The 19,516-nt window shown below is 42.2% G+C and overlaps 1 protein-coding gene across 5 annotated transcripts in view; it reads left to right on the top strand.

Moving 5' to 3' along the window:
- Positions 1-15,699: 15,699 nt before the first annotated feature.
- PPM1H (protein phosphatase, Mg2+/Mn2+ dependent 1H) overlaps positions 15,700-19,516 on the top strand; it is a 264,363-nt gene continuing 260,546 nt past the window's right edge. The window contains exon 1 of one of the 5 annotated variants that reach the window (XM_060305782.2): positions 15,700-16,493. In XM_060305782.2, coding sequence (XP_060161765.1) covers positions 16,249-16,493 — 245 coding nt within the window. In that variant the 5' untranslated portion in view covers positions 15,700-16,248. The remainder of the gene's footprint in view (positions 16,494-19,516) is intronic. The other 4 variants (XM_060305786.2, XM_060305783.1, XM_060305784.2 and 1 more) reach the window with 4 other exon arrangements.

Here is a 19,516-nt window from a genome sequence, read left to right on the forward strand (position 1 = left end):
GTCCCTTAGGAGTTCTCTAAGTGAAAGGAGGAGAAGATGAGAATGTGATAAATTCCAAAATGTACTCAGTTTCCTATAGCTTCTAGAAAGTGGGGGGCACGATTGTTTAGTTCACCATGGTATACCCCAGCACTTAGCATAATGCCTGACTTGTTGAATCAATAAATAAATATCTAATGAAAGTTGAGGAGGTGGAGGTGGAGTTGCAGTTACCATCCCAAGCCCATGACAAATATGGTTTCTTTTTTTTTTTAATTTATTTATTTTATTTTTGGCTGCGTTGGGTCTTCGCTGCCATGCACGCGCTTTCTCTAGTTTCAGCGAGCAAGGGCTACTCTTTGTTGCGGTGCGCAGGCCTCTCATTGCAGCGGCCTCTCCCGTTGCAGAGCACGGGCTCTAGGCACGTGGGCTTCAGTAGTTGTGGCTTGTGGGCTCTAGAGCGCAGGCTCAGTATCTGCGGCACACGGGCTTAGCTGCTCCGTGGCATGTGGGGTCCTCCCAGACCAGGGCTTGAACCCGTGTCCCCTGCCTTGGCAGGCGGATTCCTAACCGCTGTGCCACCAGGGAAGCCCTATGGTTTCTTAATGTATGTGTACTCACTACATGTGTATTAAGAGGAAATGTATGCCTTTTGTTGAATAATGACCATATTCTTGAAGGTTTTGCCTTTATTTCAAACTCGTCTTTACTTCCAGATTGAATAGGTAATTGCTTGCTGAGCGTGTTTCAATCCCAGCACCTCTCCTGACAGGGTAGAGACTTCCCTCCTGTATTTGCTTATTACCAGTAAATTTAAATGTAAATGAAACAGGAAATTAGAATGAGATTCTTTCTAATTCAGTTTGAGTGAGGCAATAACCAGAGTACCAAAGAAAGACTGAGACACACCCCCCCTCCCAACGGACACCGTATGCAGATTTACAAAAGAAATGAACCTGAGAAATCACTCCTCAACCCTTGATTCCCTCAGTCAATTGGACACCATATAAAGAATTTAGGAGTGGGCAGGATTTGAACTGGTAAAGAGCTTACTTTGGAGAGATCTGACCCAGTCTTCCACCTTGAATGGCAAGTATAAACCTCTAACCCCAAGCTTAGAGACAACCACTCAGAAAGCTGTGTTCTCTAAATTTGGAGACACAGAGTACCAGTGCCTGATTCACACATGAGGAAACTTAACGTGGTTCTGGACAGGGGCCTGAGTCCCACCTGGGAAGTGTAGACAGTGAGAGAAGGCGCTGACTACTTAGTGAGGGAGACAGGAGAGGACCACTGTTGCAGCATCGTCCATATTCCCAGAGTTTTGTGGGCAAAGATGTTCATTCTCAGGGACCAGTGGCTTGGGTTGTACTGGGTCTTGCCCAATAGAGCCCTCTGGAGTGAACTGAGATCTTTTGCAGAAAGAAGCTGAGGCGGATCTGTTACCAAACCAAACTTGGGTCACCTGTGTGCAGTAAAGCCAATCTACTGGCACTGGGCTGTGGTGAAGGAAAGTGCAGTGTTTATTGCAGGTGCCAAGCAAGGAGCCCAGGGCAGCTAGTGCTCAAAACACCCCAACTCTCTGATGGGTTTCAGCAAGGCATTTTTTTAAACTTTTTATTTCATATTGGACTATAGCTGATTAACAATGTTGTGATAATTTCAGGTGTACAGCGAAGTGATTCAGTTATACATATACATGTATCTATTCTTTTTCAAATTCTTTTCCCATTTAGGTTGTTTCATAATATTGAGCAGAGCATTTTTAAATGCAAGGTGAGGGAGGGGAGTCACAGGGTATGTGATCAGCTCATGCACAATTCTCTGGTTGGTTGATGGTGAGGTAACAGGATGGTGTCACAAGGATTACCAATATCAGTCCTCAGGCTCCAGTAGGTCTGGGGGCTACATGCTCATGGTCATCAAGTAGTCAATTTCTTCCATTTGGAAGAGGCTTTTAGCATCTGTAAAACAACTCAGGAAATATGCATCAGATACTATTATCTAGATTCTAGATCCTTCAGAGAGGAGCTAAAGCAGAGGACATGGGGGCGGGGGGTCGTCTGTCCCGGGAAGGTCCCACAGGGTCCAGCTCGGTTACAAAACCCCTGGTTGTCCAGGGGCTGATGAAGGAATCCAACGAAGTTTCATCTGCCCTTTCAAGGGACCTGCTTGAGAGAAGGACTTAGCAGAGACGCTGTCAACATGAACTGTCAGCCTCGGGTAAAGAGTACAAAGACAGGCCCTGGCAGATTGCCTTTCCTCTCTCCGTGTACCCCACTCACCTTTGGGTCTTGTGGGGTCCAAAACAGCAACTCATCTGGTGAGTAGAAAGACAATGGAGCAAAAGAATCATAATCCCCCTTCCCCCTGCAGACTTCTGTCCTGAGACTAACCTGGACTAGGCTGAAGGAGAAGGAGTCTAGAGTTTCGATAATTAAACAAGATGGGACATTCTAGTTACTGAATTGAAACAGTTTTTACCAAAAGTGACTGCAGGACTTTTTTTTATATAATGTTTTATTTATTTATTTTATTTATTTATTTATTTATTTTTAATGGTTCTTTTTTTTATGCGATGGGTCTTCGTTGCTCCCCACGGGCTTTCTCTAGTTGCAGAGAGCAGGGGCTACTCTTCATTGCGGTGCACGGGCTTCTCACTGCGGTGACTTCTCTTGCTGCGGAGCACGGGCTCTAGGCGTGCGGGCTTCAGTAGTTGCAGCATGTGGGCTTAGTAGTTGTGGCGCACAGGCTTAGTTGCTCCATGGCATGTGGAATCTTCCCAGACCAGAGATTGAACCCATGTCCCCTGCATTGGCAGGCAGATTCTAAACTACTGTGCCACCAGGGAATTCCCTACAGGACTTTTTATTTTCTGAGAGTGACCAGAAAAGATACGCCTGTCTAAGACTTCATTTAGGATGGTCAAGTATCATTTTCAAAAGATAAAAGCGTGACTCTCATGTAAGCATAGAATAAGCACGTCAACATTTATTTAACTCATTGGTGAGAGCCAGAAGGATGTTAATGCTGGTTCAATGAGCATTTGAGAAACTGAATATTTGTGGGAACTGAATAAGGAGAGAATATTGGAAGACTGAGAGATTAGAAACTAAAATGGCTAAACTCCTAGAGGGCTATACAACCATAACCAATGGGTAATATTTTTCTATCAGAAATCATTTGGATCTCTACTGCACAAAAATCTAAAAGTTAACAAAATGTAGGCCCTAATCAACAGTAACAAACCATGACATATTCCCCTAGAAAATTAAGTAATCCTTGGGTGGACCTGTGAGATGATACTCCAGTATGACACAGAAAGAACATATAGCCGTTCTCTTGCCTTTGTTCCAAGTTTTTAATAATTTTTCTTAATAAAGATCAGGGGAAATTAGCTCTTCTATATCCTTAATCAATTTTAAAGAACTGTGTAAGAGGGCAATAAGGTTGCATTTTGATCATGATCTATGAGATGTGGTTGATCAACTATAAACTATTGTTCAAATATATACTGGATATATTTTTTCAGGCCTGAAAAGGTGGCTCATGACTTTCTCTCCTGACCAGAAGAGCAGAGATTTGGCAATCCAATTCATCATCAGGGCACAAGACTCAGAGGGCTGGACTTGAGGAAAGAGGAAGGAAGACTTGAGACAAACGTCTGAATAATCACAGAACCACGAGAGGGCAAACGCCTGGGAAAAGCTAATGTTCAAAACAGTATTTCGGATGGTCTCTGGGGATAGAAGTGGTACAATTAGGAAGAAGGCATAGAAGGTAAACCTGGCTTCTTGAAACTTTTGTTTCTGGCCTTCTCCAAAGCAATGATAGGGTCTGTTTGTTTTCAACTGTAGCCTCCATTAAGGTTCTACATTTTTCCAAGTAACCTAACATTTCTTCCTTAAAAAGAAAAATAGGCACAACTGTCTACTTGGCCAAAACATTGATGCATACTTAGTTTAATCTAGTTATTGACAGGAAACTTCAGTAAGACAACCCAGTGTTCTGTAGGCATTGCTTTTTGTAATTTAAGATAGCCAAATGCTCTACAATTCAAAATTATGTTTTGTTCCTTGTCACCAATAGACTACACATACAAGTAATTCCTCTACAGAGTGTTCTGACGTTACAAATGTTTGTGGTAGCCAATTCAAAGGAACATAGTGGTTGTTTAAGAGGGTGATACAATCTCCCTTGGTCAAACATCGTATTTGTTTTTTTCTTCTAACAAGCAAAATGACATAGCCTAGCCAGAAGTGCCTTTGTTTTGTTTCTGTAGAAAAACTGATCTGCCACGCAGAGTTTTTGCCAGGCTGTTGCGGTTCATGCTCTTTCTTTGAACATGGCCATGAAGAGTTAACTGCTGCCTATTATGGTCTGCCGTCCTCCTCTAATCTAACCCTGGACTTGGGCAGCTGACGGAGCAGTGGAGTCTTTCTTACAGAGCCCCAAGCTAAAATAAACAAAGAAGCAGATATGTGTTTCCAAAGAAAAATGCTTCTACTATGAAAGTGGTGGGACAGCAACTGGAATAGTAGAACACTGAAAGGAAGGAAAAACCCTACACTATCCCACAGGACAAAAAAGAATGGACAAAATAGCTCCAGGAAGGAGTGGAGTGAGAAAAACCATATTAGAACGGTGATCTTTTCTAATGCAGAGGATGATCAGAAAATAATTTTTGAAGCATAGAACTTCATTCTTTCTTCTCTAAAATCATGGGGGAAAAAACAGTCTTGCTTGATAAATGGAAAATATAGAAGAATTTGTAAAAGGAGGAGCAATGGGCTTAGCACTACATGTAGACTTTTCAAAAGAATTCCTTAAAATTACAGATAAAAGGGTCCTTGAAAGATCCAGTACTTAGTGTTTGTTTATTTGAAAAATCAGTAAATGTGGGCAAAAAAAATTTTTTTTTCAAAATCCCTTCATCTTTCCACACTGTGTATGATGAGGAAAACTGACTTTGCCAAGTACTGACCTTGCACTAATGAGAAAATTTTTTTTTTGAAAGGTTGAAAATGAGTGTTTTGATTCCCAAAAACATATACTAAGAGATAAAAATCAGAGTTATATAGTTACATATAACCCCAAATTACTTACATATGTCTTTGGAATGAATAAGTATACTTCTACTTAATCTAGTTCAAGTAGGGAATTATAATCTTTCAAAAAAACAAGTGGAGTAACACTGACGCCTCAAAAGGGAATTGCAGTCCACTTCTCCCATTGCTTCATAGACTTCACTCAGACCTGAAAGTCTGCCTTGTCTCTCTAAGTTCCTTTCTAGAAAACACCTTTCATGAAGTGAGATGAAGAAGAAAGACGGAGGTAATTAATTAACTGCTTTGTTTAAAAGGCTTCTCAAGGTAGTTGGGACAGGGATAAAAAGAAAAGATAATGTCAGGTGCTGAACTGAAATGTGGAACTGGGACATAGTATAATGAACCCCTTCACTTTCCGATTTTTAGTGTCCAGCTTGCTATGATGCTGAATGTGTTCAGAATGAAAAGCAAAACAAGTAAACAAACAAAAAGCAAGAAAGGTAGTGAGAACATCAGCAGAGGATTTTAAAGTTTTCTATCTTTTACTTTCTGGAAAAAAAAGAGTGATATTTTTGTATCCTTGTGAAAATCTCATTGTGAACTCTTTTTGGCAGAAAGAATGAGAAAACAGTATCCATCTTTGACTGCATAATGGAGGTTCAAGGCTTATTCTCCTTTTAAGGGGGACGGGGCGGTTCCTTGGTATGTTTAGAGGCTACAAACAAGCTCTTAATTGCCTTTCACACAGGGACCTCTTAATGAAAATAAAAGCTACCATTTATTCAATGTCTACTAGGTGCCAGGCATTTTAAGTATGCTATTCTAGAATATCTCAATGACACAAATTTCCAAATTACTCTACAAAGTTCCAGTAGCTAATACTAATGAGCCTCATTGCTGAAAAAAGCACGGTATTACATGTACTCTGACACATACAAGCACTAATTGCTAATAAGTTTCTTCAGACGTGTCGTCCTGCTACATTTAAGAACTACCCAAGTTAGTTTTTTTAAAAACTAAGTTTTTTAACTGTCATGTTTTATAAACTTTGGTAATTTCTGATAATATTTTTCTATTGTTTTCATGAACAATAGCAAAACAATGGAAAAGAGGTATGTACTAGGAAAGAAAACACTGGTGGATAGGACAGTTAGAAACCATTGATGGATAGTATTCATGAAAAACCAAGATTAATTAAAATTGATTCTGGGGACTTCCCTGGTGGTGCAGTGGTTAAGAATCCCCCTGCCGATGCAGGGGACACGGGTTTGAGCCCTGATCCGGGAAGAACCCACATGCCACGGAGCAACTAAGCCCATGTGCCACAACTACTGAGCCTGTGCTCTAGAGCCCACAAGCCACAACTACCGAAGCCCATGCCCCTACAGCCCGTGCTATGCAACAAGAGAAGCCACTGCAACGAGAAGCCCTTGCACCACAAGGAAGAGTAGCTCCCCACAAAAACAGAAATATAGATCAATGGAATAGGATAGAAAGCCCAGAGATAAACCCACGCACATATGGTCACCTTATCTTTGATAAAGGAGGTAAGAATATACCATAGAGAAAAGACAGTGTCTTCAATAAGTGGTGCTGGGAAAACTGGACAGCTACATGTAAAAGAATGAAATTAGAACACTCCCTAGCACCATACACAAAAATAAATTCAAAAGGATTAAAGACCTAAATGTAAGGCCAGACACTATCAAACTCTTAGAGGAAAACATAGGCAGAACACTCTATGACATAAATCACAGCAACATCCTTTTTGACCCACCTCCTAGAGAAATGGAAATAAAAACAAAAATAAACAAATGGGACCTAATGAAACTTCAAAGATTTTGCACAGCAAAGGGAACTATAAACAAGAGGAAAAGACAATCCTCAGAATGGGAGAAGATATTTGCAAATGAAGCAACTGACAAAGGATTAATCTCCAAAATTTACAAGCAGCTCATGCAGCTCAAAATCAAAAAAACAAACAACCCAATCCAAAAATGGGCAGAAGACCTAAACAGACATTTCTCCAAAGAACACATACGGATTGCCAACAAACACATGAAAGGATGCTCAACATCACTAATTATTAGAGAAATGCAAATCAAAACTACCATGAGGTATCACCTCATGCCAGTCAGAATGGCCATTATGAAAAAATCTACAAACAATAAATGCTGGAGAGGGTGTGGAGAAAAGGGAACCCTCTTGCACTGTTGGTGGGAATGTAAATTGATACAGCAACAATGGAGAACAGTATGGAGTTTCCTTAAAAACCTAAAAATAGAACTACCATATGACCCAGCAATCCCACAACTGGGATTATACCCCGAGAAAACTAATTCAAAAAGAGTCATGTACCACAATGTTCATTGCAGCTCTATTTCCAACAGCAAGGACATGGAAGCAACCTAAGTGTCCATGACAGATGAATGGGTAAAGAAGATGTGGCACATATATACAATGGAATATTACTCAGCCATAAAAAGAAACAAAATTTAGTTATTTGTAGTGAGGTGGATAGACTTAGAGTCTGTCATACAGAGTGAAGTAAATCAGAAAGAGAAAAATAAATACCGTATGCTAACACATATATATGGAATCTAAAAAAAAAAAGAGATTCTGAAGAACCTAGGGGCAGGACATGAATAAAGACCCAGATGTAGAGAATGGACTTGAGGACATGGGGAGGGGGAAGGGTAAACTGGGACAAAGTGATAGAGTGGCACTGACATATATACACTACCAAATGTAAAATAGATAGCTAGTGGGAAGCAGCTGCATAGCCCAGGGAGATCAGCTCGGTGCTTTATGAGGGGTGGGAAAGGGAGGGTGGGAGGGAGACACAAGAGGGAGGAGATATGGGGATGTATGTATACATATAGCTGAGTCACTTTGTTATACAGCAAAGTGTATACACACACAAAGTGTATACACACTTGTATGTATACATATAGCTAAGTCACTTTGTTATACAGCAGAAACTAACACAACATTGTTAAGCAATTATACTCCAATAAAGATGTTAAAAAAAAGAGTAGCTCCCACTCGCCGCAACTAGAGAAAGCCTGCATGCAGCAACAGACCCAACGCAGCCAAAAATAAATAAAAATAAATAAATTTATTTAAAAAAATTGATTCTGAATTTTAAATTGAAAATTCAGTAACAGACATTTCTCATGTTGACCTAAAATAAACAGACTGCCAGTTATTTCTTCAGCAAAAAATGGTTTTATTCAAGATCAGCAAAGAATTGCAATTCCAGGTCTGCAAACATGGCAAGTCACATGGAAATGTTGTCGCTGTCCCCTCCCCGTCCTCCTTCCCCAGTGAAAGAGAACTCTTTTTTTTTTTTTTTTTTTTGCAGTACTCAGGTCTCTCACTGTTGTGGCCTCTCCAGTTGTGGAGCACAGGCTCTGGACGTGCAGGCTCAGCGGCCATGGCTCACAGGCCCAGCCGCTCCGCAGCATGTGGGATCTTCCCGGACCAGGGCACGAACCCATGTTCCCTGCATCAGCAGGTGGACTCTCAACCACTGCGCCACCAGGGAAGCCCCGAAAGAAAACTCTTTTAAAGAGGGGGAATGGAAGTTGGGAAGGCTATAGTAAACAAAGAGTCCATTGGAGGAATTGAGAGTTCTGAAGTATAGCAGCTTTTCATTGGCTGAGTTGTGACAGTCTTTTATTGGCTGAGATCTCGCCAGGCAAGGAGAGGAAGTCCTTCTTCCCTTGGGGTCAGCTATCATCATAGGGTGTGAGACTTTCCTCGTCTGGCCTCCCAACTCTATTTTAATGGAGATTTTTATTAATTTTTACACACGTTTTAAAACAATTTAATAGAAATACCAAAGGTGTTAAGTATAGGGGCATTCAAAATACATTTATATTCAAATTTAGGGCACAGTTTTGTTTTCCAGATGTATTAAATAAAATGCTTTTCAACATATGGAATCATCTGACTTGTATACTGAGGATATTTATATTAAATCTGGTAACCCCTGGACACCAAAATTAGGATGCTATAGATACTGGCCTGGGTTTATGAACATTTTACCTCTATCTTCTTTTATTCTAGAAAGTACTACTAAAAGCCTCTAATTTGATCTTTAAAGTGAGAGGCTTATTGTTGCCATTCCCTCTTTGCCACAGCTGTTTATTTACTTATTTATTTATTTAACCTGTATTTAATACATATAATGTACGGTAAATCTTATAGATTCAAAGAGAAAAAAGAAACAACCCCTTTTTTTCCAATTATCTTACATTGCGGGAATCAGGTAGTTTTAACACAGTGTGATGTGCTACAATTAGGGAAGGACATGTAAAGGTGCTTTGGGAATATAGAGAAGGAAGCTCTTAGCTGCTGAAAGGATGTGAGGGATATAAAACAATTTAGGAGTTAGCCATGGCGTGTTTGGGGGAGGGACAGAGGAAAGGCTTGCAGTGTTTCAGGCAAAAGGAAACAGGCTGTTCTGACAAGAGGGTGGGGTAAAGAACACCACATTCTAAAAATGACAAGTAATGAGTAAGGCTGCAGCACAGAATTGTTGGAATGGAGGAAAGATTAACCTATGTCTGGAAAGGTAATCAGAACTAAATCATAACGGCTCATGGTGAGGTTTTTGACCAAATAGACAATTGAAGAGTTTAAAATGGAAGGAAATATCACCAGGTGCTCTGTTTAGAAAGCTCCTTTTTCCTGTTGTGTGGAAGATAGCTCCACCTGAAGAAAGTGGCGCTCTCACTTCCTCAGCGAGAAACTGCTGAGAAGTCTGAGTATAAATAATGAAGATCTGAGCAAACCTGGTAACTGTGAAACAGTCAGGGGGAGACAGACTTGGAAGTATTTGGAAGGCAGGTCAAAACGAGTTGACAGACTGACATGGGAAGATGACAAAAGGGATGAAATAGAGGATCCCTCCCAGATTTCCAGATTGGGTAGGCGGATACTGATGTCATTAACTGACACTATAGTCTCAGGGGAAGAAGAAGTGGAGTCATGGTCATGAATTCTGTTTGTGATATGTTTATTTTGAGGTACCTGGGAGATACACAAGTGGAGAATTCTGAGCCAGATTAAAACCCTATAAGGCCTCAGGCATTGAAAAATGATATCTAGTGCCTTAGTACCAGCAATCAAACCAAAAACAATACAAAGTCATAAAAAGATATAAGGAAGGACAAAAAGGTTTTGCTTTTTCTAATAATGACCATTTTGGTACTTTTAAAAAACATTACCCAAAACGAAGATTTTAAAAATATATATTATACGTATTTATTTATATAAAAATCTATATTAATATAAATATACTTATTTATATAAATATATTTATATATTACTTTTTTTTCCTGCCCCTGCTCGGCAGATGACAGAAACATGTGCGTAGACAGACTGCGTATTGGGTAATGCAGCCTGGGAGATGATTAGGAGGAAATGGTCAATCCTACTTCTTTCTCTACAGTGTCCCATATGCTGAAGAATTTACAGATCTGCCCAAGACAAATGTACTTGGGGTTTTACACTAACGTAAGCCTATGGAAATCAAGCAGAAGAGAGGGGCAGTTCATATGTATCTGAATAGAACCAGTTTATGAGTTTCATTCATGGCTATTCTTGTTCTGTACCCATTTAGAGTCAAAGCATGTGGGCCACTGCTTATTTTCTTATTTGATATATTCCCTCACTTCCATGTCTGCCTGTCCATTACGTAAATAGCACAAGTTTCTCATATGCCAGTGTTTCTCAAATGGTTTCTATCAGAATCTCCCGGACGACTTGTTAAACTAGATAGTTGGGTACCACCCCTACTGGTTCTGATTCAATAGATGTGGGATGGAGCCAGAGAATTTACTTTTCTAACAAGTCTATAGGGGATCTTCTGGTTGCTGGTCCAGGAAGTGCAATCTAATATGCCAATTTTCCACAGCCAAACAATTAGAAGAGAATTGAGACAATAAATTAATTTTTAAATTCACTGAAGTAGACACAGGGAAAAATTTTGTAAAAGTAGGATATGTTCATTATGAAGGGATAACCAGAGTAATTGGGGTGGGTGGTCTTGCTTTTGAATAAAATCTGAGATTATTGCCATGACAGTCTACTTTGTTTTGGTTTTGGAAAGCTGACCCTAAAAATATTCACAGGCAAGCATAAAAATTCTCTTTACTTTGATTGAAAATACAACTGATGACAAAAAGGACAAAGCAACTAACTGTGTATTTCAAGACATTCTAAATAGCTGTCACATATACTGGCATAGAACAAAACTGATCCTTTGAGGGAATAAAAAGTAATTTCAGAGAGAGTTTATAATTCTTAGTTAAGAAGCTGTCTTTAGTTGCTTGATTTCTGAATTTTTGTGAACCACATGCCCTTCTCTGAGCAAAAACTAATTTTCCCGTTGAGTAAACCATCTTCATTGGCTGTTTGACTCAGACCACTATTGCCTTCGAAGAATAATCCTGATAGCAGGTATTTTTAAATGGCAGGAGAATGGCAGGCTAGATCACACTGAAAAAGAGATGTGAACATGGGAAGTCTTGAAAACAGGTTGGTAATATAATTGTTTTAAAGATATTTCAGTATAATAGAATTTAGAATTTTCATACAATTTTAGTATGACTTAGGCAGCTCCCAAATTAGAAACATGTTCTATCTAAAAAACTGGAAAGTAGTTTGTTTGGAATTTGGAACAATTTCCAAATGACATTATCGTATTTATAACGTTCTGAGGTTTCTAAGAGATTTTAAAATTTCTGAATCCATAGAAAATTTACAAAATCCTTAAGATAACCAAAATACCAGGTCTTTACTTGGAAAAGGAAGAAAAAAATCTTTCATAATGAAAAGTTTCTATTTGATGGAATGTGAAAGTACACAGTGGGACTGGGTCCTATTTCATTACTAGCTGTGTGGTCTTAGACAATTCATTCACCTTCCCCAATTTCACTTTCCTCAATAGTAAACAGGTGGTGTTGATTAACAATGTTTAACTTATAAAGTGTTGAAGAGCACTGGAAACAATGCCTGTAAACTTTCCTTCCCTCACAGGGCAGGGTGCTGTCAGTATTGTAACGTAGATTATTCATTTATTAACCATCCACCCTCTATCAGGAAGAATACTAGGAATTTCCGTGTTTTCCATTTAATCATCAAAATAATCCTATGTGGTAGGTGTTTCTATTTTCCTTTTTGTAAGTAAAAATCAAAAAAAGGAAATGGTTTAAAATTTTAGTATGAAAAACTAGTCCCTAAGGAAAAAAATAGATTTAAGTAGAAAAGGTTGATAACTCTGGGCCAACATTAGTTATATCATATTTATAACTATTTTCTCACTGATCCTTGCAGCTACCCTATGAGACTGGAATGATTATTTTTTTCCATTTTATACATGAGTATTCTGGTAATCGGCACATTTCAGAGTCTAATCTACAATAGGTATTATGGGACCAGGAATTAAGTGAGAGGGATTCAGGTTTATACAATTCCCGCATCAGTTACAAAGCAGTGGTTTCAGTAGGACAATGTGGGCATAGGATAGAATAGTCTATAGAAAGTGGCCAATGGGAAATTAAGAGAAAAAGTCAGATGTAATCCATTGGTTGAATGTACCAGATATTCTGAAATTAGGTGTCTGTGATCTAGAAAATGTGTGTACTTGGTGGTAGTAAAATTTGCTGAGACTCTATAACTCTGTACTCAAAAATTAGTTATAAACCTCTTGGTTCATAAGGAAATTGTTATTTATAAATAAAAGGTTTTGTTTACTATGAAGAAATAAATAAATCCCTCTTACGAAGTCAAAGATTTTCAGCCAGTACATTACTACATATGAAACTGGAATCTAAACTGTTTCTGAAGCAAAAGCAAGTTAATGTTAACTATTTTAATACTATATCCTGGTTGATACCATCAGGTTACCAGTTTTGTGTGAAGCAGAGACCCACATGACGATATTATTATGGCCCTGCTGCAGGGAAGTGTGGAGTCTTAATCACTGGACTGCCAGGGAAGTCCCATCCATATTATTACCAATCTGGATATTGATTGAAGTTAGCTAAGCCTTATCTTATCAGATATCAGAGGTTAAGGAAGTTCTGCCTACAGGTATGACAGATCTTAAGGGATAACTTAAGATCGTTAAGAAAACTGAGGGTATAAATATAACAGATTTGGTCATTCAAACAAGTTACATTCTTCTCTGAATGGATTTTTTTTTTTTTTTTAAGAATTAGTTTACTGGGAATTCCCTGGCAGTCCAGTGGTTACGACTCCACACTTCCACTGTAGGGGGCATGGGTATGATCCCTGGTCAAGGAACTAAGATCTGCATGCCCCACGGCCCAGCCAAAAAAAAAAGGAATTAATTTATCAACTGAGCCCTGAGCCCTATTACTTGTTAGGCATTAGGCTAAGTGCTGGAAATACAAAGATGAGTAAGAATATTCTTGCCCTAAAGGATTTCACTATCTAATGGGAAGACATAGATAAACTGCTAGATACAATACAATGAGGCATGAACCTACAGCTGTGAGAGGGTTGAGTCCTGGAACGGCATTATTCATCCTTCTCCTGGCCTGACTTCCAAACGAACATTTACTTTCTACTTGAAACCCAAATCTCCTTGATTATTTTAAAATTTTTTGTTCCTATGTACCCTTCACCCAGTTTTCCCCTAATGTTGACATCAAAACTAAGAAATTAACATTTGTACACTGTTGTAGTAAGTTGTGCCCCTTTTGTCCCCAGTCTGAGAATTCCTCAGGCTTGCCTTGACTTTCAGAAACTGGACACTTAAAAAAAAATTTTATACAGTTTTTAAAGGTTACACTCCATTTACATATATTACAAAATATTGACTTTATTCCCCATCTTTTTTTTTTTTTTTTTTTGCGGTACGCGGGCTTCTTACCGTTGTGCCCTCTCCCGTTGCGGAGCACAGGCTCCGGACGCACAGGCTCAGCAGCCATGGCTCACAGGCCCAGCCGCTCTGCGGCATGTGGGATCTTCCCGGACCGGGGCACGAACCCGTGTCCACTGCATCAGCAGGCGGACTCTCAACCACTGCACCACCGGGGAAGCCCGGTGCTACTTTTAAATGGAAAAATAAATCCTTTTTCTAGTAAATACTAAAGCCTTGCCCTAAGGTGAAATGAAGGGAAGAACATAATTTCATCTCAGTAGAGGTTTGTTACTGAAGTATCCATAGGATGTTGTTAAAAGGTAATTGCTCTACAGCAAAAGCTTGAGAAGGGGATTCTAAATTTTTATGAGACTCAGTGGATGCCAGGGCTTGTGGTTGGTTGGTTGTTTAACCACTATATTGAGATTTCCCATTCAGAAGCAGTTTATAATTAACAAAGCAAAGGTTGAGAAGACTTTTTTGGGCTTGTTTAGATTTTGCATCTTTTAGAATCCTGCCCCCAATTTTAAAATTAGGGAAAGGGGGCCAAAATAAAATTACATTTCTGTTTTGTGAAAAGTAATAAAAGAACTCATTGACAGAAATGGTATTTCACTGAAACGTTGAATGTTGTTTTTTTTTACATAACCATTTGGTGTATAGTAAACCAGAGTACCTATTCATGAAAAAGCCAAAGGGGAAAATGCCTTAAAAAATATTATAGATACTGAATAAAGGGGGATCAGTGAAGTTTACCCAGGCCTCCCCTAAAAGCCAGGATTCTAATTCCTCTTCAACGAATTATCTTCCCATCCAAAACCTGGGCTGCTCCCCCGCCCCCCCAACCCCCGCCAATAAGGGGGCCTGTATTCCCTCCTGAATACCAAGTGAGCCATTCAGCGCTTAACTCCACAAGTAACACAGAGTCCTGGCAAATTACGTGGTAGGTAAACATAGGAACAGGATACAGAATAAGTAAACATGAACAGGATACAGCTCTCTTGCGAAAAACAATTTTTAAGCCAATATTTAACAAATGTTACCCCCTAATGAAGCACATTTATCGGTTTTTCACAAACATTTGTTTTGTTTTAATACAAGTTCAACGCACACTTTTATCGTTTGCAGACATTTTATTCACTTTTACTTTAGCATTTCAGTTGCTTTGTTATATTTAAATTCCTCCAGTTTTAAAGTGCCCCTAGATAATTTTATAACAATGTTTCGAATTAAGAAGAGAAAAGGCTGCATTCAGTGTATCAAGGGTCAGCTTTGAAAAGATACTTTGGTTTCGCTGTTACGTTGAAGGAAAATGCTTGTATAAATCTATTAAGCGGTTAACTACTAGGTAAAATGGTGCTTTTTTCTGATTTCTTAGAGCTCTTTTGTTTTCTTCGCCATTAAGCTTATTCTGGGTTCGAAACAGGGTCTGCCCCGCAGATAATGATGCCTGTGGTGGTAATAAAAAAAAAGAAAAGGAATTTTAGAAATGCCTAGGGAAAAACTTTTAATGATTTTTGTGCAACCATTGTGGGTTGTTGCTTTTTGTTTCTTGAAAGCGCCGAAATCTCTCACACCAGGTGTTCCTCTTTCCACTACAGAACTTGGAGCCGTCCCACCGGGATTCCACCTGTCTCCCCTTTCAGCTCCCGAAGTTTCCTTTCTCGAAGGCGTAGGCGGCATTTCTCCTCGAGTGGATTCAACTGGCTTTTCCCGGAGGCCCGGCTCCACGTGACCTCCCCTAACACCTGTACAGCCACCAGCTCACAGCGCCCCCATCCTCTCCGCCAGGTACAGACCCAGCGTGGCTCCTCCTCCCCGAGGAGGTCACGGTCCGGGTGCGAGCCTCGCTCGGGCCGGCAGGGGAGGGGCTGAGCTACGGCCCCGCAGCCGCTGGAGCCCTTGCAGCCGTATTATCACATGACTCGACGGCGGCGGTAGCCTTGGCAGCAGCTGCGCCGGCTCCGCGGACTCGCCGGGTGGGCTCAGTTCCGCTCACGCAGGAGTCGAGCGCAGCAGGCGGGGAAGGGACCTGCTGAAGCTGCGGCCTCCCAGCCGCTCGGCATCTCCCCCGGCCCGGCCGGCCCGCTCCATGCCGCTCCATTGCGGAAGTGTAGCGGGGGGAGGGGGCGGCGGCGGCTGCACTGAGCGCGGGAGGCCGGAGCTCGGCCCCTTGCAGCACTAGGCTCTGGGAGCAGCGCGGCGCGCCCACCGGCCCGGCTGCCCGTGCGCCCGCCGCAGCCTGCATGACCCGCGCTGCGCCTCGCCCGGCCCCAGCCGCCGCCCACTGCTCGCACCGCTGCTGCCGGGCGCCGGAGTAATATGCTCACTCGAGTGAAATCTGCCGTGGCCAATTTCATGGGCGGCATCATGGCTGGCAGCTCAGGCTCCGAGCACGGCGGCGGCGGCTGCGGAGGCTCGGACCTGCCCCTGCGCTTCCCCTACGGGCGACCCGAGTTCCTGGGGCTGTCTCAGGACGAGGTGGAGTGCAGCGCCGACCACATCGCCCGCCCTATCCTCATTCTCAAGGAGACCCGGCGGCTGCCCTGGGCCACTGGCTACGCAGAGTGAGTGCAGCGACACCGGCGGCGCCCCTGCTCTCCTCGCGGCCCTTCCCCGCACGCTTCCAGCCCTCCTCTCTCCTTGTTCCTCGGCCCCAGGGCCCTCCGCTGGCTGCTGGCGTCCAGGCCTCGGCGGGCACCTCTTTACTGACACTGGCCATTTCTCTCTTCTCCCACTCCCCTTTCCCCCAACCCCGAGGGCGCGGCGTCTCCAGCCCGGGTTTGGGTGGTAGATGGGTGGGTGGCAGCGCTGGACCGTGGGAAAGCTAAGGCTGGACGCGGCTGTGAATCTGGTGGCTGTGACACTTGGAAGAAAGAGCGTGGAACAGCTCTGCTGAAGTTTGAAACACAGAAGGGAAATCTGGTATCTGTGCTCCCATTACCCCCAAATCTTTGTGCTTTCGCGTGAAGTTTGTGCGGTAGAGCTTGGAGGAACTGTCCCTGCGCCAGGGTTTGCGGGGTGGGGCGGTTGTCCGAGCCCTGGAAGCGGCCGCGGCCCCGTGCTTGGTTGCACAGTTCAGAAGGTCTCAGTTTCTCTGATTTCAGCCTAAGAGCTCATTCGCTTGTCCTTTAGCAGGTAGGAAAACCTGCGCCTTTAATAAACGCCAATATTGTTTCCCCCTGTCCTTGGGGAGGGGGAAACTTCTTCCAGGTGTCTAATGATAGCATTTTGGTAATCAGTTTTGGCAATTAAGCGAGAGTTTGAGTGATCTACTATTTCAAGAACCGGTTGAGTTAGGTTGACGACCTGGAGTGGAACTGGGAAAGGAGAGAGGAAGGATTTTAATGGCCTTCCCCCAACCCTACGGCTACTCTTCCATTCACCATTAATGACCGTTTTATGAACGTTAGGGTAATGTTTCTTCCCCTATTCAGCGTTATGAAACTGGGAAACTCGGAAGGTGGAATTTAGCAGACCAGAGTTCCGGGATTAATAATGACCGGGTGGGTGTGCAAAAGTGCACGCAAACCCTTGGTGCCTGGCACACCTGCCCCTTTTCCTTTAACTTCATCCGCTCTATTTATCTTGGCCCTCCCTTACCAGTGCACAGCCTCGCCCGCTGATTGGTTCATCGGGGAACCAATCAGCTCTCCCGACGCCTGGGCGCTTCGATGCTGACCCTGTTCTGGTGTCCCGGATACCCCCGAGCAGGCCTGGTTCCCGACGCTCCGGGTTCCCGGGTAAGGGTTGGTTTGGGAGACGCTCTTCCTAGAATCTCGAATTCTCTTTTCCTTTGCCTTTCATCATACAACCATTTCTCCACCGGCTGAAATAGAAAATATATATAATTGGGGATAGATGACTGGAGTGTGTAAAAACAGTGAGGACACAGAAGTGAGAGTGATGGGTGCTAAAACAATAAAATTTAACACATAATAAAGGGCAAAGCATGGTAGAGAACGGTGAGGTTGGGGAGGTAGAAAATATCATTATAACGTTTCAGGAGAAAGCCAAAGCAAAAACACCTGTGTGAGGCAAAAGTGCCTGCCAAAACACCAAGTACTGTTTCTCGATTGAAAAAAAAAAAGTTTAAACGACCATTTGGACCTTTGCAAGGTCAAAGGCAACTTGGAGGCATACGGTGTCCTACAATTCTGTAGGTGGGGGACCTCGTGCCTGTCAAAAACCTAAATGTGTAGGGCCCATTGTCACTCCAGTGGGTTCCCCAGGGCAAGGGCACCTATCTGAAGGGCAGAGAGATAAGAAGAAAGATGTTTAAAACACAGAATGTGGAAGCTACTTGGACACGCAAAAGGAGTACCTCAGTTAGCAGGAAGGAAAGGAAAGGGGAAAAAAAACCCGTTTCAAAATGTTTGGATCCTATGACAAGCACACGATGTGCCAAGGGCTGTAAAGAATATAAGGGAATCTGAAATGAGACGTGTGGGAGGCGTAGTTAGCTTCCTTATCTCTAAGAAGCTTATCTTACCCTAGACTAGGACACGAGCGAGGTTCAGTTGTAGGTTCGAAAGGCCACTGTAAGATGTTTAATTATTAAAGCTAGTTATAAAAGTAGTACATACTTGTTAATTCAAGCAAAGACCTGTATACAAATGTTGTCTTGTCACTTCCCTCTGTCAGATGTTGTACTGTACCACTTCCTCAAACTTTGAACTATAGTTTATCTTCCTGCAAAAATACATCCTGAATGATCAAAATGGCTGAAATAGGGAAGACGAGAGACAGACAAGTAGGAACTGTGGTTACGGTCAGAGGCCACTTCCAGTAATACTGCCCAGGATATACTGGGAGGAGGAATTCTCTTTGTTCTGGAACGTACCTTAGAGGGATAGGATTGGTAGGAAGATTGCTCAGAGTGGGGATCAGAGGGGTGCTCAGAGTCCCAGCTTGAATCAGAAGCGGTTTGTTTCCAGAAAGTGGGCTACTTTCTAAGCCTTCCTGGGGAGGAAGAATTGGCATCACTTGGTGACTGAGGAGTTAGAGGAGAGTTGAACTCTGGTGTTGTTGAACTTTTGTATGGTAGGAAAAAAAAAAGGTGAGGGCTTCCTTGTTGGCGCAGTGGTTGAGAATCTGCCTGCTAATGCAGGGGACACGGGTTCGAGCCCTGGTCTGGGAGGATACCACATGCTGCGGAGCAACTAGGCCCGTGAGCCACAACTACTGAGCCTGCACGTCTGGAGCCTGTGCTCCGCAACAAGAGAGGCCGCGATAGTGAGAGGCCCGCGCACCGTGATGAAGAGTGGCCCCCGCTTGCCACAACTAGAGAAAGCCCTCGCACAGAAACGAAGACCCAACACAGCAAAAATTAATTAATTAATTACTAAACTCCTACCCTGAACATCTTAAAAAAAAAAGGTAAAATGGTCTATTTTTTGCAACATATTGTTAATCCCTTTAAGAAGGAGATACTCTGTAGGTTATAGAACTAGAGAATTAGGTTAAGTGATCCCTGTAAGATTTGGGGATCCAGAAACAGAAGTCCCTCATTTATTCAGTATTTATTGGCATTGTGCGAGGTGGAATTTCCTGCTCCTCAGAAAGCCTCCTATCGTGGCTGAGAAGTTTA

This window comes from Globicephala melas, chromosome 10 (assembly GCF_963455315.2).
Source record: "Globicephala melas chromosome 10, mGloMel1.2, whole genome shotgun sequence".
In the NCBI taxonomy this organism is placed as follows: Eukaryota; Metazoa; Chordata; class Mammalia; order Artiodactyla; family Delphinidae; genus Globicephala; species Globicephala melas.